The sequence below is a fragment of the Gallinula chloropus genome (assembly GCF_964237585.1).
Source record: "Gallinula chloropus genome assembly, chromosome: 1".
In the NCBI taxonomy this organism is placed as follows: domain Eukaryota; kingdom Metazoa; phylum Chordata; class Aves; order Gruiformes; family Rallidae; genus Gallinula; species Gallinula chloropus.
Genome location: NC_140085.1, coordinates 143,704,037 through 143,724,681, shown reverse-complemented (window position 1 = coordinate 143,724,681; position 20,645 = coordinate 143,704,037). Strand labels below are relative to the sequence as shown.

The following is a 20,645-nucleotide window of genomic DNA, read 5'->3' as shown; positions in this document are numbered from 1 at the left end:
AAATAACCTTTACAGGGAATACTTTCATTAATGAAATGCTTAATGACTCAAAAAGAGCAAACAAAGTGTGCCATTTAGGAGACGAAAAGGAGTTTTACTGTTTTTAGTTCATACACATTTTAAGACAGTTTTCATTTAACCCCCTGCCAGTATTAACAACTAAAACAACTCTTCAAATTGATTGCATCTTTGTATTTATTATTTTACAGTGACAAATAACAACATGTTCCCTCCTGCTAGCGTATATACACACAACATTAATCAGTCAGCATTCCATATGGTTAATATAACCAGCGTTCTAATAACCCCTTACAAAAAAGAAAGCTCTCTTACAGGACAAACTCCAACACGATATGCTCACAAGCACGGAAAGGACCCTCTTATCCTGTAGTCACTTAAATATCGAACACCTACATTTATGAAACGTGCACGAGGCACTAAGTCACACAGTATGAGCTACAGTAGCCTCCCATTAAAATAAAATCAGAAAACCAAAACCCCCAAGCGAACAGAAAGCTTCAGGCACCGCATCTGAACCCAGAAGTTATTTCCAGCTGGCAATCGAGATCCGCGCTCGCAACTGGGAGCCGTCCGCCACTGCCTGCTCCCGGGCAAACTCCGGGCGAAGGCGGGCGAGGCTCAGGGAAGCGCGTTGCAGAGGAAGCAGGGCAACAGCCGAGTTTCTCCTGCCGCCGCCAGCCTCCCCCCTCCGCGCCGCGGGACGCCCGGCCGCCCTCCACGGCCGCCGTCTCCTCGGGCCTCCGGCGCCGGACGGGCCGGCAACTCGTAGCCGGGTGCCGCTCCCCCGGGCGGGGAACAAGTCCGGGCCTTCCGCCCGGAGACGCGGCCCGGTGAAGGGCCGCCGGGCCGGGCCTAACGAGCCCCGCCTGCCCGCCGCCTCCGACGAGGCCGCGAGCCCCGGCAAGGCCTGACTCAGCGCCGCAGCACCGGCGCTCGCCGCGGCTGCTGCTGCTGTCAGCAGCCCGGGGGAGGTGGGAAGGGGGAGAGACGAGTAAGGGGAGAGGGGCGGCGGCGCCCTACCTGTCCTCGCTCTTGTTCTTCTGCTTCTTGCCCATGGCGGCGGCCCCGGCGCTCGTCCCCCGCCTCAGCGCTGCCCGGCCGCCCGCGCCCGCGCGCAGCCCCGTGCATATGGCAAAGCCGCCCCCACGGCCCGCCCCGCCGCGCGCGCCGCGCACGCGCCCGCCCCGCCCCCGCCGTCCCGGCCTGCCCCGCGCCGGCACGCGACGAGCGAGCGAGCGGCGGCCGCGGCGCTTGCCGGACGGCAAGGTCCTCTCCTCCGCGCTTGAGCGCCCCCTGCCGGACGGAGGACGAGCCAATCGGCACCTGCTTAGCTCCTGGCGCTGAGAGGGGGGACCCGGCCGCCCTCTCACCGGGGCCGCGGCTCCTCTCCGGGGGTTCCAGCGACCGGCTCCTTAAGGTCGGCTTCGTTTCCAGCAGTTCGGGCCTCAGGCGGCCCTTAAGCGATGCCCCAAATCTGCAGTTCCCCCCCCCCCAGTCCTCCCGCCTCCCGGGACGCCGCGCAGGATGGCAGCCCCTGCGGCCGCCAAGCCCCACCAGAGCGCCACAGCGAAGGAAAGACGCTGGGAAAGCTTCTATCTGGAGGCAGGCGGGACAGCTGGGTTGAAGGGGGAGAATGGAGAGGTTAAGGGGAAAGCTTGTGGGACGCAGGCGGTCATTCAGACGCGGGGGCACGTTGGCAAGCGCTGCCCCGTAGGCATCGTCGTTCTTCCTCCGTGCTCCTGCCCTTCGTGGGGCTCTGCCAATCCTTCATTGTCCGCAGGTGAGGTGCGAACAGAAGCCACCATCTGACCCTGCAGTGACCAGCCTCCAGCCGAAATGAGGGGGGTGGGTTCGGAGGCGGCAGGGTTGGGTTTACAGCTCAGCACAGGAGCAGTGATCGAACTCAGTTCCGGAGACACAGCTTTCCCCGCGGGGAGTTTGGCTGCCGGGCAGCACCGTTACAAGTACCGTATTTCCTTCCTCTCCTCGCCGGATTTCCTCAGTGTACAACGTTTTTCCTCCCCCTCCCCTCCCAAGCAGCCCTTGGTGGTGCGCTCTCTCACAGGACAGCCTGGATACTGCTGCCTGTGGCGTGGGAGAGGCTGGACCAAGTTCACAGAAACAGGGCACAGAAGCCAGAGAGCAAACGCAGCCTATTGTATTATGGCAGAGGCGCTCTCAGGTGCAACCCTGTCTCCTGCTGGCCGCGTTTCTCAAGAGCAAAGCACGATGAAGCAGCGGTCACAGACCATTTAACACACTTTGAGCACGGCACGTTTTGTTCTCATCGCCCCGTTACAGTAACTCCTCTCGCAGACATGGCGAGCCTCACGGTTCTCTTCGCCTTGCAACCTCTGGACCCCCGTCCCCGTCTTGCTCCACTCCCTACAATCCCCCATTTCCTACTTCCCTCTGCCTTCGTACGGCTACAACTCCTTATCAGCCTCCCCCACCCAGGCTCCCAGCTGTGCGCAGATAAATCCAGCGACTTATCTCTCTTCCCGCCCCACCTTCCTCACCAGCGTCCTTCGGTACCGGGAAGCCGCATTTCCAGGAAACAAGCAAGCAGAAGGGTTAAAGAAAGACCCAAACCAACAAGCAGAGTTTAATATCCCGTTATTTAAACGCGCGGGTCTTCTACGCTCGCAAGAGCGAAGAGACAAGCCCCGGGTACTCCGCCGTCTTCGCAACGAGCCCGCCGGAGCCCGGCGCCCGCTCCCTGACAGCCCCCGCCGAGGCGCCGCGCGGGCCGCCCTTACCTCACCGCATCGCTCGAAGGGCCCGGCCCAGCCCCCGCCGCGCCCCAGCCCTCTGCGGGGGCTCGGCCTCGCACGCCCAACCCCGAGAAGCAGCCGACACACGCAAAAAGGAGGCGGAGGCAGGGCCTCCCGGCTCCCGCCAGTAGCCGCTACAACCACACAGCGCCACCGAACACCCACCCCACCCCAGCCGCGCACTGAGGGGAGAGGTAAGGTGAGGGAAGGGTCAGGGCAGGGCAGGCCCCGGCGCGGCCAAGTCCCGCCCAGAGCGGCGCGGCTGCGGGAGGACAGCAGCCCAGAGCCGCGTCACACCCCGAAACGCCTCCGCTCGGCGGGTCCGGGAGGGAAAGGTGGGGAAAGCCACTGCGCATGCCGGGAGGAGGGCGGTTGCTAGGGGGACGGGACGTGGGTGAGCGGCGCGGCCCGGCGGAGGTAGTCCCCCGCGAGGCGGAGCGGCGGCGCGGTAGGGGAGCGGCCGCGGGTGAGCTCCGCCACGCCCGCTGCACCCGTCCTCCTGACCGCTGCCCGGGAGGGCGACACCCCAGCGGGCACGGCGCATGCGTGCTGGGCGCCGGCCGCCGCAGGGACGCGGCCGTCTCCCCGGCCAATGAGAGCCACGGGGAGGTGTGCGCGCGCATCCGGTAGGTGTTCCGTCCCCGTTCTCGCGAGACTCTGGCGGGGCGCGGCCGGCCGGCTAGCTGGAGGGGCGGGCAGCGGCGCGGGCGTGGCGCGGAGCGGCGGCAGCGGAGGAGGAAGAGGAGGGGTGAGTGGCCGTTGCCGGTCGGGGCTTCGGCCGCTTGAGGCGGGGAGCGGCTGGGCCGACGCCGTGGCTGGGGGACGGGGAGGTTTTCCCTGAGGAGCTCCTCAGGGGCTGGGTGGGTGGGTGGGCGACCGTTGTCTGTAACGGCCCCGTGGAGGTGCGCGGCGCCTGCGCGGTGTCCCGCCGCGGCCCGCCCCCCTCGCCTCGCAGCCGGCGGCCCTTCTCGGCCCCGCGGCGGTCTCAGCGGGCTGTGTCGTCTGGGGGCCCCAGCGCCTTTCCTTGGCGGGAGCGGGCAGGGCCGCGGCCCCGTCGGTGGTACCGGGTCCCCCGGGAGCGGGCCTCGGGCGCAGCCCCCCTGCTGCGTAGGAAGCCCTGGTTGGTACCCAGGCTTCCGCGGCTTGGGGAGCTGGGAGCTATCTGGGCACCTCAGGCTATAGCAGAGACTGCTTGGGGTTGACTCCCTGTGTGCGTGGAGGACTAACCCTCCCTTTGCCCCGGCTGAGCTGGGTTCCCCTGCTGTCTTGAAGACCCAGTGGCCTCTGATCTGCCCTAGCAAGGTTCTTATTTTCTCCAGAAACGCAAAAAAAAGGGGATGGAAGGCACGATAAGAGAGACTTTGTAGTAAGTTTTGGGGAGAGGGACTCAAGGCAAGGTACTTGCAGGTCAGAGCAAGTGTGAGACGTGTGGAACGTGGCTGCGGGCTTGGCGCTGCTGGTGTTGCATTGCACTTGGAGTGCTGCCGCGATCCTGGTGCTTTGCCCATCCCTACTTAAAACGCTTTCTTGCTTCCATACGCAAGGTGTTTATAAAGCCAGCAGCTCTGGTAGCTTGGCTGTTTTGAAGTACAGCCAATTACTCTGGAACCCAAATTCTGCACATCAAGTCCTGGCATGCAGGTTGATAGTTTGATTAGGGTGACTGTGCACTGTCCCGGTGTCAAATCTGTCACTCGTTGCAGTGATAGTTTCTCTTGTGTAAGTCGGTTGGGGAGATCAGTCACTTATGTTGCCCAGCTCATCGTGCATCCCGGTCTTAGTATTTTTGCCTTGTGAAGTGTTAGGGCTCCCCCAGCTCCTCGTGCACCCCAGTCAGTATTTTGTGCCCTGTGAAGTGTTTGAGCAGAGAGAACTTTACAGAAAATCACTTTAGCTGTGTTTCTTCATACATCAATTAGGTAGTGGTTGTTGGGGCTTTTTAATCCTTTTGCTGTCTGCCATAGGGTGGTGTTTGCAGTAGTTTTCTTATACTAATTAACCAGCGTGTTGGCCTAAAGAGCTCAATGTTGAGGGCCTTGTCTTGTCTTTTAGCTGAAGAGTGTTAATTCAGGTATTTAAATACATTAATATCCATCTGTTACTTAGAGTAATTGGATTTAAACTACCGGTGGAAACCTATAAACTGAGCATTATTTAATCTTATTCTGAGAGCAGCTTGGAGCTTTTTGATTACATCTAATAATTTCAGAATATTTATTAAAGGCACATGGATCTGGCACAGGGTGAGTGTTCCTTTGGAACCAGTGAATTTTACTCGTTTATATTGACAGGTAGTTTCAGGTTCCTGTGCTTTCAACAGCTGCCTTTGGGATTGAGAGAACAGGACTTGACTGGTACCATTGTTGTTATCCGTGTTTGTTATGAAAGTATTCTCCAGAGGGGGTTGCAGTATAGAAAAAAAAAAACCCAAAGCTGTTATCTTCAAATGTTGTAACATTTTATTTCTCTACAGTGTGAGTTGCAAGCAAGGGAGGTCAGGCTTTTAATTAAATGTATAAATATTAATTCCATGTATATCGCTATTTCCACAGCTCTGAAGAGATCACTTGATAGTTAAAGATGGCTGCTGATACCTCTGTTGAAATACTTCAGAAAGTTCTGGAGAATGAAATACTTCAGACTACCAAGGTTGTGGAAGAACACCTGGATGCTGAACTGCAGAAGCTGGACCAAATGGATGAAGATGAATTGGAATGCCTTAAACAAAGGAGGCTTGAGGCCCTAAAAAAGGCCCAGCAGCAGAAACAAGTAATTCCTGTAGTAATACAGACCTTTGATCAGTGCAGTGTAACAAACTTTTTGGAAATCCTAGGAAAACTGTATATGTGAACTAAGCTTTTAGGGGTTGTTTGTTTTGTGGTGGGTTGTTTTTTCTTCTTCACCTTTCTGTACGTATTAATTGTGAATTATCCAGGAAAGCAAGTCCCTCTCCAGGTGTGCATGCTTTGTGTTTTTTAACAGGAGAGAAGAACCTCTGTGATTGTTTACAGTAAGGATAGGATAAATAGTTGTTACCTGGTACAGTAAGCTTTTTAGGCAACCTAAGCATCAGCCTTTAGGCTCCTTAAGCTTCTGAATTCTGGTGATTGTTAGTGAAGGCATGTAAGTGATGCATGCTCTTAAGGTATCTTGTGGAAGAATGATTCAGGATCTTTACTTTTTCTTAGAGCAGAATTAGTTTTCATGTTCCTTCTTAACCCCAAGGAACATTTGCTTTGTATGGCTGTTCATTTCTTCTTGCAGAAAAGAAATTCTGCTTTGGTCCCTGATCCCTCACACTAACTGGTGGTCTTTATGCTCCCAGAAAAGTCTTTTTGAGCATGGTTATCACCGAAATTTTTGTCGTGTGTGGTGTGTGACCTGAATTATAAGTAGAGAAACCATATGTTTCTTAGCTTGCTGTACCAGAGCAAACATGAGCGAAGAAATAGGCTGGGCTGAAAGAAGACCGATGCTCTGGCAGTGGTGGAAGGTATAAAAGCTATCGCTGTGCTTTGAAAGGGGAGCGCAGTAAAAGCATCATGGCATGGTTGGGGTGCTGGAGCACAGGCAGTGTGAGCTGCTCTGATTCTCTAAACACAGAAATGAAGCGGCACAGAGCTAGAGAATTTGCTTGTCTTCAGAAATTCATTTTCTATGGGATTCTAGTGGTTTTCCTTTTTCAGAAGTCATAACATATGGATGGTCTTGGATGTGAGCGTGTGGTAATTCTCAAGCGAAAACTTGTTCAAGTCGCTCTTCCCACATATTTTTAAATGCAAATGTGAAGTAGGATACTACTCAGTAAAGGGAATAAAATGCCACACTATGCTGGAAGAGGTTTGTGCAGAATAGAATTAATGCATACCCAGTGCTGAAGGATAAGTCAGTTCTTGATTTGCATCGTAATGACTTCTTCGTGTGCTCACATTTCCATGCATTTTTAATGTACAATGTTCAGGAAATTCTTTGTTCTATCCTAATTTAGCATGTAGAATATTTTTTGTTTGCTTAGAAACTTTTTTTTTCTCCCCACTCTGAGACAAAGCTACAAGATCAAGAACAGTGATTTCCCTATTTTTTTTTTCCTTTCCTCTGGAGACTAAAGGCTGCTTTATTTTTTTTCAAGTTCTGTTTTACTACACTGCTTCTAATCATTTAGCTTAGTTGTACCTGTTTTACTGCAATACAGGTAACTTTCAGTATTGTATGAAAAGTGCTGGGTTTTTTTTTTTTTTCTGAAATGTGCATTTGTTTAAAGTCTTGAAGATTAGCTTTCTCTCCACTTTATTTCCACGCTTAACCAGGCAGCTTTGGAGGTTACCTGTAAATTTTAACTTGAGAAATTTTCTTTCTCTGTACACTTTGTGACTAATGGTACACGTGTGTTTTATAAATGCTTTTCTGGAAGCCTGGCTCATAGTAAGATACCTTCAGTGCATGTTTGGTAGATAGACATCAGTTTAAAAAGCTACATCAGTTTAAAAAGCTACATCAGTAGCATTTTTTCTCCCTGGTTTTTTTTTTTTCCATACAGGGGAAACTCAGAAGAAATCTATTTTAAGACAGGTAATGACTTCAGTCAGTTTCAAACCCGTGTTGAGTGCACAAAAGTGTTTCAGAGGAAGCCCAAGCTGTCAATTAGCAGGTTTTGCACGCTGAGAATTTTCTGTTGCTGGTGTTCTCTTTGAACTAGTCTGGCCTTTCTGAGAGGCCATGCTGCAGAAATTTATGCAGCTCTGTGCAAGATTTGTATTTCCAAAACAGAGGCATTTCCCTACTTCTCAACCACCTATTGCTTGCTGAGAAAGTGGCAACCTAAGACTATTGTCTAGCCTAGTGGCATTTGTGTGTTTTCAAAACAAAACTAAAGGGGGGAAATAATTTGTTTCTCCTATTAGTGTACAAAATGTGTTTCTCCTGCAAGAGCCCCTCTTATGTTTTTCTTAAAAGCTGGAAGGCTTGAGGGACGACGCAGGGCTAACAAACTAATTATTTCCTGTTATGTTTTCCAAAAGGAGTGGCTTTCAAAAGGACATGGAGAATACAGAGAAATCCCAAGCGAGAGAGACTTTTTCCAAGAAGTCAAAGAGAGTAAAAATGTGGTTTGCCATTTCTATAGAGATACAACTTTCAGGTATAGTAAGTCACCTGTGCTCAAGAAATAATTTAGCTACAAAATATACAAAACCAGATATGCTCTTTTGTTCTTTCAAATCCCACAAATAAATAGGCATTTTTAGAAGTATTAAAAATCTTTACATTTCCAAATCTTGCTCCCTTCTCAGGGCATTTGAATTTTTATTTTTTTTTTCCATTCCAGTTAATCTGAACATGACTTGACAACAATTAATAAATATGTATTTGTTACACGTTTATATTCTAATCATCTTTGACAGTATTTGAGACTGCTGTGTTTCATTATTGATTTAGTTTGAGGGAGCCAGGTCTGTAAACATAGTGACCACACACCACCAGCATTTCAAAAAGATCACTTTGGTTATTCCAGACAGATGTATTCTCGACAGTTCTGACAAATTAAAATATAAGCAAAAACTTGCCTAGGCACCTTCAGAATTTACCCTTTTGTATATTTTTTAAAAAGATTTGTGGATACCAGTCCCAGCTACTTTCCCCTTGTGTCTGTGTGATTATGTCACTTTTTTTTTTAGGGTGTTAGAGACCTAGATCTGTGAATATGTCCTGACTCGGGATAGAAACTTAAAGTAAGATCTCCCGCTTCCTTGAGAGAATTTCAGTTCTGGGCTGTTCCCTAGTGGGTCTGTCACAGTGTCTTCTGTTGAAGGGAGTAGCCAGTTGTCCTGGTTTTGTTTTTACCCCCAAAGTGTTATGTTCTCTCTAGTTTATAAACTGAAAGAGCCTCAATGTGAGAAATTGAAGGAGGTCAAGGCTGGATTATGCAGTGAGGTATCTGCTTCCTGCATTTTCTAAGTTAAATGTTTAAGTTTCAGAAATACCCAAAGTGGTATTTGGCTGGCTTTTACTCAAAGAAGCTTGAAAGACTGTATCTGCAAATACAGTAGCTTAGAACAGGTTTGGATTGTTTGGTTCCTGTTTCTTGAACCAACAAAGTATCAAGGCTTCGACAGGAGGAAGAACTGTACTGTGAGTTCTTTGTAAAATGTGTCCTGCTGACAACAAGCTTGAAGCTAGCATTTCAGGTTTACCAACCTCAATATCGAGTTGTTTTCATCCTTGCCCACTCCAGCTTTTTGATCTGCTTGGCTTTCCTCTTGACTTAAAGGACAGTCACATCACAGAGTTCATTCAGCTAAGCCATACCACTTGAACAAGACAATCCAGAAAGTTGATGCTGCAGGTGCTAAGTCCACAGATCTCTGCCATCTGACAAGTGTTTTGAGCAGTTCCCATTACTGTGCCTTAGTTGAGAAACAGCAATTGTTTGCCCACTGCTATTGCAACAGAGAAGTGTAGTACTTCTACCTGTAGCAGTACTGAAGCAGCCTGCAGGTCACTCCTTTCTTTCCTCACCGCCCCCCCCAGCAAGTTACTGCATCTCAGTTGTTGAGTTGGTGACTGGGGGGGAGGGAGGGAAATGAAAACTCTGTAACATGTTAGAGTACTTCTCTGAAGGGGGCTATAGAGAAGTTTCTCCAGTTGACAGGCGGTGAGGCTAGAGCCAGAGGGAAATTTCATCCAAAAATGCAGCTCCCAAGAAATTAGAGGCTTTCAGGTGTCTGTGGGAGTAATTAGGAAGAAATTAGAGAAATTGATGGTATGATTGCTTAATGAAGGTGCTCCAGGCCGTAATTCTATTAGCTATTAAATCCAGTTACCTTCAAAATACCGTTTCTATAGACACGAAATTCTTAATTACAAAGGTTGTATCTGAGAAATTAACACTGTAGAACTAGCTCTTTACTGTTCCTTATAGACTTTCTCTAAAATACCTTTTCTTCAGCTTATGGATTCTAACACTTGATATATTTTGTTTTTTCCCCACAGGTGTCAAATAATGGACAAACACTTGACTGTGCTGGCAAAAAAGCATATTGAGACAAAATTCTTGAAACTAAATGCTGAAAAATCTCCGTTCTTGTGCGAGAGGCTGCGCATCAAAGTCATCCCCACTCTAGCACTAGTAAAAGATGGGAAAACACAAGACTATGTGGTGGGCTTTACTGATCTGGGGAACACTGATGACTTCACTACAGAGACCTTAGAATGGAGGTTAGGCTGTGCGGGTGTAATTAATTACAGGTAATTAGTTGTTTTGTGGTGGCATTGTATCTGAAAGTAAACTGAGGAGAATGTGCTTGCAGGGAGGAGAACCTGCTTTGATAGGCCTCGGAGTCATGCATCCAATGTAGTCCTTTCTAAATCAGCTGCAGGTGCTTAGACATTGCAGTGCAGTGAAGTGAGCATTTTTAATCCAGTTTGGAGAAAACTCAGTCATCCCTCAACTGCATCTCGGTCCATATTACATACACTTTGTTCAAATGAACAGTACAGAGAGAAAACTAGCTGCAGAAGTGTACATAAATTATTTGTGTAGCAGTACAATATAATCATCATAAATCCAGTACAATATGATCATCATAAATCCCACATTTAAAACTACAGGGTGACAGGCTGTTGAAGGTAACTGTCACCACAGTAGTCTGACTTCACAGGAGAATCACTCAGCAGACTTTTCTGCTTTGCTTTCCAGTGTGGCTAAAACATAATCTTTTAAGTTCATTTTGCTCTTTTGTTCTGAATGTCTTTGGCTTCTTTTTTAAAGCTTCATTGTCTGAATTTATTTCAATGTCTATTTTCCAAATTTTGGCGAAAAGTGTTGTATCTTAAAGGCAACAAAACTACAGTTTAGCTTAGTAGCTGTTGAACTTCAGGTGAAATGACTGAAATGAGAATTTGTAGTTCAAAACAAGTAGTAATACTTCCCAGTTCAGTCACAAACGAATATGCAGAGGACTCAAAGATAACTTGCATATATATGTTCTAGACAGCAACAGCTTTTTATGGGAGAAGTCTTACAGGGGATTTGCACCAAGCTGCACTGAATTTGCTAAATGTTAGCACATTGGCTTATGGTGCAATTTTGCTTCCTACTCGACTCTACCAGTACTGTGTAATTCCACTCTTGGCTCCTTGTGGAGTTTTGTTCTTTGCTCATTTTGCCAGATCGTGAGTTTGGCACCCTGGCTTTGCAGAGCGAGCCACAGTCTGCACAGCCCGGGTGGTGGTTTAACCAGGCTGGCAGCAAAACAACCACACAGCCGTTTGCTCACTACCACCCCCAGTGGGATGGGGGAGAGAAGCAAAAAGAGTAAAATTTAGCAGCTGAGAAAAACAGTTGAATAGGTCATAAAAGGAAGATGATAGTAGAGTATGTAAAATAAATGATGAACAGCACAGTTGCTCACCACCCACTAACTGATGCCCAGCCGTGGCACTCCCTGGCCAGCTGCCCCCCAGCTTGTATTCTGAGCATGCCATCCCATGGTAAAGAATATCCTGCAGGGCAGTTGGGGTCAGCTGTCCTGGCTGCACACCCAGGTGCTTGTGTGCCTACTGCAGAAGGCTCATACTTCCTCACTGGCCAGGCCTGGGAAGGTGAAAAGTCCTTGACTTCATTGTAAATACTGCTCAGCAACACCTAGGTAGACATCAGTGTGTTACAAAGATTATTCTTATCCTAAATCCAAACCAGCATTATACCAGCAGCAGGAAGAAAACTAACTCTCTCCCAGCTGAAACTAGGACACCCTGGAAAACCCCTTCCAGGAGACATCTGTTTATGTACAAGTGCTTCATTTCCATGTGGCTCTGAATGTGATGTCCCCCACTCCATAGTTCCTGAAAAGGAGATAGTCCTCCTTGGAGTCTGGAAACAGTGCTTTTCCTTCAACCTGTGGGATAGCAGATGGGGAAAGGATATGTTGTATTTAGGGGGAAAACTGTTCTGGTCCCATTGCTTGACCAAAATCAGGAATTGAGTGGTGTATTGACTTACTACTGACATGTAATTAACTCACAGTCATTGAACCTGTACATTTAGGATCAATGTCAGCAAAATGTTATTTACCAAATGTTAATACCTACACATTTCCAAACACCCTTCCATAGCTAATTCCAGAAGGTTCTATTTGCTCACTCACTGACACTTAAATGCAGCCCCCTCACAGGTGTTGCGAGTGAAAACACTCACACCCTTTTCTGAGCAAGGAGAGGGGATTCCCTTCCTTGCACAACCCAGCTGTAGGAACTGTGGGTGCTCCAGCTTTTATGTGAGCACCTGCTGCTCCTAACAACCTGCTGACTCGCTCGCTGGTGGGAAATCCCCCACAGGTTTACACTGAGGAGTCATTTCCTCCATAGTCCACTAGCTGGTGTGTTGTGCCCGAGGGGGAAGCGGCTCAGTCTGGGCCGGGCAGAGAGAAAGGTGACTTCTGGTAATACAAAACCTGTATTTGTCTGTTTCTACTCCAAAGTCCCTGTTAGGGAATTTTAGGCTTCTTTTGCACTTGTGGCTCCTCATTTGTTTGTAAAGTTCTCCCTGTAGTTCCCTGGTTGCTGTTTAATCTGACAGGTGTCTGTCTTTAACATGATCAGTCTGCAGCAAAAGCCCCTTCAGACAGTTTTTCTTCAGAGCTCTACTCAGGGGGGCAGTTTACGCTCACACTCCTGTCTTAGCTACAGGTATCAGGGCCACTTTGCCCAGGATCTGCTATGCTAGCAACACTGCAATGCTATATAGGGTGGCTTTGGGAGTAGGAGTTGTGTTCTTTACAATGTCTTCCTGGAGAAACAGGGAATTAGTGGTACTGTTTAACTGTCTGCATGAATATGGCTTTAATCAATGTCTCACTCTTTTTTTTTTCTGTAGTGGAAATTTGATGGACCCACCTTTTCAAAGTAAAAAGAAATTTGGAACAAGCTTTACAAAGTTGGATAAGACAACCATCAGAGGAAAGGAATACGATTCAGATTCTGATGATGACTAGAAGAACAGCTAAATGTGTTTGTAAATCATCTTTTGTTTATGCTTGGTACATTTCTAAGAATGTTTTTTATAAAGCTTACTGCTTTACATTACATCTGCACATAATGCTCATTTTTCTATACAGTTTTATACAACTGAGTCATAGCAGAAAAAAGCTTAAATATTTTTTTTTCCTCTTTTGAAAGTCATTTGTAATTCAAAAATTTAAGTCCTTCTAATTAAATAACGTGGCAAATTATGAACTGTGTCTTAAATATAAGTTTATGAAGTGTGTTGAAGTAACTGTTAGAAACAACTGTACCAAGTCAGACCAAAGGTTCCTCTGGCCCAGCATCCAGCCTCAGTGGCCAAAAGCAGAGGCACAAGGAAGAGTGAAAACAGGGTGAGCAGGTAACAATGCTTCCCCACAATATACTTTAAGCCATCTGTGGCTTGGGGAACTCTGTATCTGAGAGCATTTACTGGTTGAAATAGTGGAAGAAAAATCTCTTTAACTCCATATAGTGGAGTTTAAAAAAACTCTTTAACTCCATAGTGTCCTGGCATCCACATCATATGGCAAGGAGTCCACACTTTACCTCTGTTGTGTGAGGAGCTACTTCCTGTTGCTTTCCTTGAATCTGACAGTTCCAGGTTTTTTCTAATTTTCTTTACTGAAGGAGCTTTTTAAAATCTTTTTTAAAAAGATTTTCCCCTCTCAGTTCCTCTTCCAGTTGTCTTTTTAAATTTAATACTACTTACATTATCGGTAAAGCACCACAAAATGATTAGTAAAGGAATCATGTATTTTAACAAACAATTGCTTACCTTATGGTGCCATATCATGACGTTGAATAACTTAACTACATTGCACTATAAGTTGTAAAAAGAGTTGTAACTTGTGTGAATCCTGAAATAGATGGTGAAGAGAAATGCCTTTTTGCCATCTACGTACGCTGCATGTCAAAGCTGATGCCAGCGGGTGATAGCACATAGCAACAAGCATCTTGAAAGCAGCCTTGTTCACAGGTTTGCATAATTCTGTGGTTTTTGAATGTGTGGATTTTCTAGCAGATGCTTTGTACAAGAGAGTAGAGTAGAGAGACAAGTATTTGGGAGAAGAAGTTTAGCTATAGCGCCGCATACTGTGTACTGTTCTTTGGTGATGGACAGAATTTCCATGGGAGATCTTCCTTGGAACGCCATGTGAAATTTCTGGCTAGGTGAAGAGTTGGTGAGTCTCCGTTTAAAAAATACAAAAATTAGTTTGCTGTGTGCTGAAGGACCCTTTTTGAGGTGGTACTTTGATTCCAGTTGGTCCAAAAAGCAGTCAAGTGGGTCCAGTCAGCCTTGCTGCCTTGTGGGGGAGAACAGTAGTGATCGGGCCGGCCCAGCAATATATCTCTGTAAGTTTTAAAAATTCTATTTTATTTCTGTTCATGTACACTGAAATAAAATTATTTTAATTCTAATATCGACTCTTTTATCCTTTCAGATAAGATGGTCTGGGTGCTGTGAGTTACTTCTTTTAATGATGTCTGTCAAAGTTGCTTGGGCTTTTTCTAGATTTCTAGCACAGTACATAGAGTTCTGTCTAACGTTCTGACTCTGCTTTTAGAAGGCAATCAAGATGTAGACAGCTACACATTAATCTGCTAGAAGCATAAAGTAGACTTGCTTCGAGTTGATCTTTTTAATGTACAAACTCTTGCAGTGCTCTGGAAAGTGAACCTTCTTATTTTTCATCCAGGTGCATGAAATTCAATTTAGGAAACCGATGTTCCAATGGTATTTTTTTTAAGAGTGCCTTAGCCACACTCATCTGAGCCCAAATTATATTGAATAGGCTGTGGAAATATAAAATCCTGTCTAATGGAGTTGGGTGCTGCGTGGGAATACACGTGGGCTCGTCAGGATTCCACCATTGCGAGAGGTTGTTCCATTCCGTGTGTAAATAGCCCCATTGCAAACTCAGTGCAAATTGTAGCCAGGGTCTGTGGTTTCACGTCACTTTTAAGCTGATGATTCCTTTTTTCTAGGTTAATCTTCAGCTGGGTTTTTTTTGCTTCATCTGGCTGGTAATATGGCCACATGCCCACCAGTGCTGATAGAGGGAGTTTGCAGGAATGTTTGGTTTGGCTAAAAGGGGGACTCTGCTAATAAGTTTAAATTTATTTTGAAATAGCAGCCCCATAGATGTGTTTGCTTTGGGTCTTTGATGTCTGCTTTCTGCATTTTCTGTCTTGAATGAAGATTAAAACAATCACTTAACAGTTCTCTTGATAAGATCTTTATTCTTGATCTGCATATTACTTTGAGATCCAAATCCAAGAAGTTTATTTTGGCTGAAATGTAAACATTCATTCAGAACTGGAAAATTCTTGTTTGAATACTGAGGAACAAATCATTCTTCCATGGCAGAGCTCAGTGAACTTGCAGCACAGATTAAATCATGGTATTCAAAGTCAGTCTTGATGGGGCTTTAAACCACCTCGTCTAGTGAAGATGTCCCTGCTTACTGCAGGGGTGTTGGATGAGATGGCCTTTAAAGGTCCCTTCTGAACTTACAGATTCTGTGATTCTAAGTGTCTGTGATAACAAGACCTGGGGCAGCAAACTAGAAGTGTGAGCAATGCAGAGAACAACTCGGATGTCAGCTGTACAGACTTGAAAAGCATGTAAGCTGAACTTTGTCAACAGGGATCTAGTGGCAGTGTAGGTGAGGTGGCGGTGGTGGTGATGCACAGTATCTAGAAAGGATGCAGGTTGTGTGTGATTAATTGCCTACAGCAGATAGATCATATATGTCAGGACGTGACTAAATAACGCTCCTGAGCCTGGACTAGTCACCAGATGGTCCCTGGCCTGGCATGTGAGAGCTGTGAGAGGGTATTGCATAATAAAGAGGTGAGAAAGGTTCACGTAGAGCTTTTGACATTATGGGGCTGGTGCATGAACTCAGCACGTAACTTCAGTAATGATTAGTACTTAAGCCTGTGCTTGATGCTTCCATGAAGTAATCATTAAATGCAGGGAGCCAGTAATAACCAAACAAGATGTGTGGTGTTCAGCAATTGATGCTGGGTTATTTGGCCTTGACAGGGCAATGCTTATTGATCCTGCTTTATGCTTGTGATGGTCTGCTCAGGAAATCCACCTGGAAGTTAAGTGCCGAGTTGAGCTTTGGGATTTGAGAAGGGTGAAGAAGTCTTGTCCCTGGAGGAGGTGGGGTGAGAAATAAGCTCTGGAGAGGGCAACAGCTGAGCAGCTGCTGTGGAGCCCCATTAGTAGGTTGGATTGGCTGCAAGTGTAATAGGGGTCAACTGAAGGAAGCCGACTAGAAAGATGAATCGATGCCTTCCAGCCATTGGTTCCAAGTAATCTGCATTGTGCTACTTCTCATCCAGAATTTTTAAAGGGAACACTTTCTACAGAAATTCCAGTAGAAAATCTGGTCTTTGAGCAGTAGAGTTTCTAAAGCAAGCCCTTTGTCTTCCATGTAAGTGTAAAGCCAGCATCCTCAACCCAGTGTGAGGGATGCTGTTCATTTTGTCTGTCACACACACCCATGCACAAGCAGGCAAGCACAAGCTGATGCAGAAATGATCTGGCTCTTGTACTTATTGCATATTCAATAGCTGTGTATTCCACTTTTTCAAAGGAAAATTCTGTCAGGGGTGATGTGCCTGTCTCTTTAGAACAGCTCTGCACAGCAGTTTGGGAATGGGTGTTAGTGCTCCAGAGTTTAAGGAAAAGCCTCTCTAGTAATTGGAAGTGGATGGTACTTGACGCTGCAGCAGAATAACTTCTGAGGGGGTAGGTTGCCCTGACCTGTAGGTTCCATCACCTTTGAGCAAATTACTGCTCTGAAGGTCTACCCTGATCTTTTGTTCTTGGATCACACTGGAGCCTTCAGTGTTAAGCCTGTCTAATGTGACTGTGGTGATCCAAGATATTCCAGTCTCCCAGATACTCCTTGTTAGCCACCCCCCCGGAGAGCACCATTCTGTACCATACACTGCAGAAGGGAACGTATGCTCACACCTTCTTCACCAGTTCAAGCTGACACATCAAACTGGCTCAAGTAGTGCATGAGAGACCAGAGCATCACCCAAATTTGGGGGTTCGAATTTGGTGGATTAATTTTAAGGGCATCTATACTGTGAGATATTTGATGCTTGCTGATGGAAAGAGAGATCCCATGAGGTGCATATTCTAAGGTGAGGTTTTTCAGGATTAGCTGGTACAGCCATGGCTTGAGCCACCTCAGATGAACCACCAGTGATCCAGGAGCCGTGCAGCCGTGTCACCTTGGAGTTCAGTCCGTGTTAGTGTAACTCTGCCTTTTGAACATTCCCTGTTCATGCCTGGCAGTACGATTCTAACGCGTGATTCTTACACAAAAAGGGGTTTAAAATTAAGTTATGGGCTTTGCAAGCCATGCAGTCTTCAGTAACCACTGGTTCTTCCCAAGATGATGATGTATGAAAATCAGGTGATTGTGATACACAAAACCAAATTAATTCCTTTCCCCATCTTCCTCTTTCTTGCTAATTATTTCTTTTGTTAGTGTGCTGCCCTAGAAAACAGTCTGAAACTGTTTCCTGTTTGGTTTCTAAAAGGTTGCCAGTCCTCAATGCTTTGTATCATGAATTCCAGGCACACAGAAATGCTCTTAATAGTTCTTATGATTAATGGGTAAAGTTAATAATTATTAATGGGTGTCAGTTTGACATCCCTGTGAGTCATGAATGTACTATCCTTGTTCCCTCACGTGGGAAACTAAAACCAAACCAGGTCTACTGAAGGACCTAGGAACATCAAGATTTAGGTGCTCCTGTATCTAATTTCAGTCTCTTCCTGGAATCCAGATTTTGGGGTTAGGTGTCTCAGGTTCCCCTCCAGCCAGTGGTACCCTGGGGCAGGATCCAAGACACCCAGAAGGTTGATAGGCACTGGCAAAGCAAGTGACTACAAAATGTTTAGCTACAAAGTTCCTCTCCACCCTCCCTTCTGAAGCTGTACAGCACAGCGTCAGACTTGTGGGACCGGAAAGAGGGAGCAAGAGAAAATGTGACTCTGCAGCTTATGGATTTGAGAGGAGATGGAGTTCTCACTATCCTGTTGCTTTGTGTATTTTCCACCCTACTACAACATAGTATGTTGATTTTTTGTTTGTTTGTTTTCTGTTACACCCCTCTCCCTGTCCCATGTGAAACACCAAGGCAGTCTTGGGAACATGAAGCTGGTGCAGCTGTGTCCTTCCAGGGCCTATAGAGTCACTCTCTTCCCACCACCTCTCACCGTGGCATCAGTGTTCCCTGCTGTACATAACACAACCATGACCAGCTGAAGAATGAACACGTGCATTACACAGAAGGGAGGTTAATATAGATTTCTGCTTTGTGAGGTTACCTCCTAAGAGTGGTCCTGCTTCTGCCATGGCTGGTTTAAACAAAGTAGGCATCATCCCACTTCTTAGTGAGGAAATGCGTGAGTGTGCGCTGTAAGCTGCTGCTCACCCAGAGGTTTTGGCATTAGGATATGAAGCCCAGAGCCAGACTTCAGGACATAAGGACCAAGCTCCTCCAGCTGAGCCGCTTTAGACTCAAACAGGAGTGGAAGTACATCTTAGCCAAGTACTTGGAACGCGGTTTCGGAGCATGACAGTGTTTTGATTCGTATTTTATGAGCATAAACCCTCTCCTGGCTCAAACATCAAATGACTTGCTCTAGGTAATAGATCTGTCTTTAAGCTGGGATGTGAACCAAGCTCTTGTAAAATCCAGTCCAGTGACCTCTTTGCCAGAACACCTTTCCTACAGTAACATTCAAAGTCTCGTTTTAGAGAACAGAAGGAAAATACTTCCTTCCTCCCTCATAAACACTTCTGCTCTTACCTATTTCACATGGGGCTAGAGAGATGCTTTGTGTGGAGTGGGATGCCGTTTCTGTGCCCACTTGTGTTCTTCAGAAAGGCAAGATAAAGGAAGAGAGTGGGTTCAGCACCTGTTTACTTCTGAACATGGTGAAAGCTGAGATCCCCACGTCTTATAAGTTTGAAGACCTTTTCTATCATTACCTATAGATATACTATATACAGAAAAGAGAGTCTATGGAAGTGTAATTATTAAACTGGCTTGTATCCCTTTAAAAGTTGGGAAAGACAGCTCTAGAGGGTTTGTTGGAAATGATGCTACAGATGCACCTTTAACTGGCCAGTTAGTGGTAGGCATCCAATGTGCGTCAGCCGCCGCGGGCAGCTTCCCTATAAAGCAGCTACAGAGTCTGTGAATACCCGGTGTTACCTGTAATTACACCCCGGACAAAAGGAACGAGCTGAGAAATGCATCTGCCTGCTGATGTTATGAAACCAGAGTTGAAACTCACAACAGAGACAGTAATTAGTCTGGGTATTGTTCCGGGTAATTTTAGACAGTATTCTCACCGCCCAGTGAGACGTGATGCTCCAGCCTGCAACCTGGAGGAGAGTAACGTGTAAGAAACATGAATGATGCTCTGCTCAGGTCATGTCTCCATTAAGTGGAATGAGAGAAAACTTCACCCTGGTAGATCATTTGGCATGAGGACCAAAAAAAAAAAAAAAAACAACCCAAAATAAAAAAGAGTGAAAGTCCTTGTGTAGGAAAGAACTGGTGGTGCTGAACCCTGGTGAGCTGTAGATCTCAGGTGTGCTCCTTTCTGGCTTGTGTAAAACAAGTGGAAAAAGCTATTCTGGCAGGTAGTGGGTGTTGTCTGCTCTCTCCTCTGCTTAGCTCGGTGTAACTAAGAGTGTGGGGAAGCCATGGCTGTGGTCACTCACTGAAGCTTGTTGCCAGGATGCCCCTGTGAATAAGAAGATGTGGATACCATTTGATCAGTGAATTCCTCCTCTTCCTTTGACTTTCCATCCCCTCCCTCCCAGTCGCACGCTGTGCTGACCAAAACCCAGCACAAGGGCAATATGTGCTGGCATCCTTCCTGTTTAAACATTACACAGCAGCAAAAGGAGTTTAAAATCAGAGGTTTGGTGTTTGGTTGGTTTGGGGCTTTTAAAAATTATAACATTTGCATCCTTTTTCTTTAATATTAATTTAATATCATATTTCCATAGCTTTCATGTATTTTTCCTGACTACCAAGCATGATGGCTAGCAGCTTGCTGTCCTTCTAAATCAGTCTCTCGCAGAATTATAAACCTGTGATCCTAAACAAAATACCAAGAATAATAAGGAAAAATATAGAAAGAGGGATGGTGGGGTTATGAGAGAAGGTAACGTTTTCCAGGGACAATCCTGGTATCCCTTTATAAAAAGTCCAGCCACTTAGAAAGAGCTGCTGTAGTCATATACTGCAGAGGAACTTTTTCACAGTGAGGGTGACAGAGCCCTGGCACAGGCTGCCCAGGGAGGTGGTGGAGTCTCCTTCTCTGGAGATATTCAAGACCCATCTGGACTCTCCTACCTGTATGACCTGTCCTAGGGAACCTGCTTTGGCAGGGGGGTTGGACCCAATGATCTCTCAAGGTCCCTTCCAACCCCTACAGTTCTGTGATATAAACAAAGATGCCTTCTAACCCATCCCCTCTTCAGCCCATCAAACTCAGCATCATATCACAGCCACAGACATCCCTTCTGCCAGGCTATGGGCTGTCAGAGGCAGACCTTATCTGACTCTTGACACAATCTAACATCTTGAAGGTCCTTTTCTGTGGCCCAGAGTGTTGCCCCACTCAGCATATGTGAGCACGACCTTGTTTCCATAGAGGCTGCCTGCTTTCTGCATTCACCCTAAAAGGCAGTTGGCAAATTTCCTGAGGATAAAGAAGTTTTTAGCAATAAAAGGTCCCACACATAATGCTGCTGAAAAAATACCCTGTTACTT

At 46.5% G+C, this 20,645-nt stretch overlaps 2 protein-coding genes across 3 annotated transcripts in view; one reads left to right on the top strand and one right to left on the bottom strand.

Annotated features, from left to right (window-relative positions):
• EIF5B (eukaryotic translation initiation factor 5B) overlaps positions 1 to 1,170 on the bottom strand; it is a 36,163-nt gene extending 34,993 nt beyond the window's left edge. For both annotated transcript variants that reach the window (XM_084269824.1, XM_084269825.1), the window contains exon 1: positions 1,042 to 1,170. In XM_084269824.1, coding sequence (XP_084125950.1) covers positions 1,042 to 1,076 — 35 coding nt within the window. In that variant the 5' untranslated portion in view covers positions 1,077 to 1,170. The remainder of the gene's footprint in view (positions 1 to 1,041) is intronic.
• Positions 1,171 to 3,464: 2,294 nt separating this feature from the next.
• On the top strand, positions 3,465 to 13,021 carry TXNDC9 (thioredoxin domain containing 9). Its single transcript, XM_084266962.1, has 5 exons — positions 3,465 to 3,543; positions 5,348 to 5,564; positions 7,814 to 7,932; positions 9,783 to 10,037; positions 12,667 to 13,021. The coding sequence occupies exons 2-5, from the start codon at positions 5,376 to 5,378 to the stop codon at positions 12,782 to 12,784; spliced, it is 681 nt and encodes a 226-aa protein (XP_084123088.1). The 5' UTR covers positions 3,465 to 3,543; positions 5,348 to 5,375; the 3' UTR covers positions 12,785 to 13,021.
• The last annotated feature ends 7,624 nt before the right edge of the window (positions 13,022 to 20,645 follow it).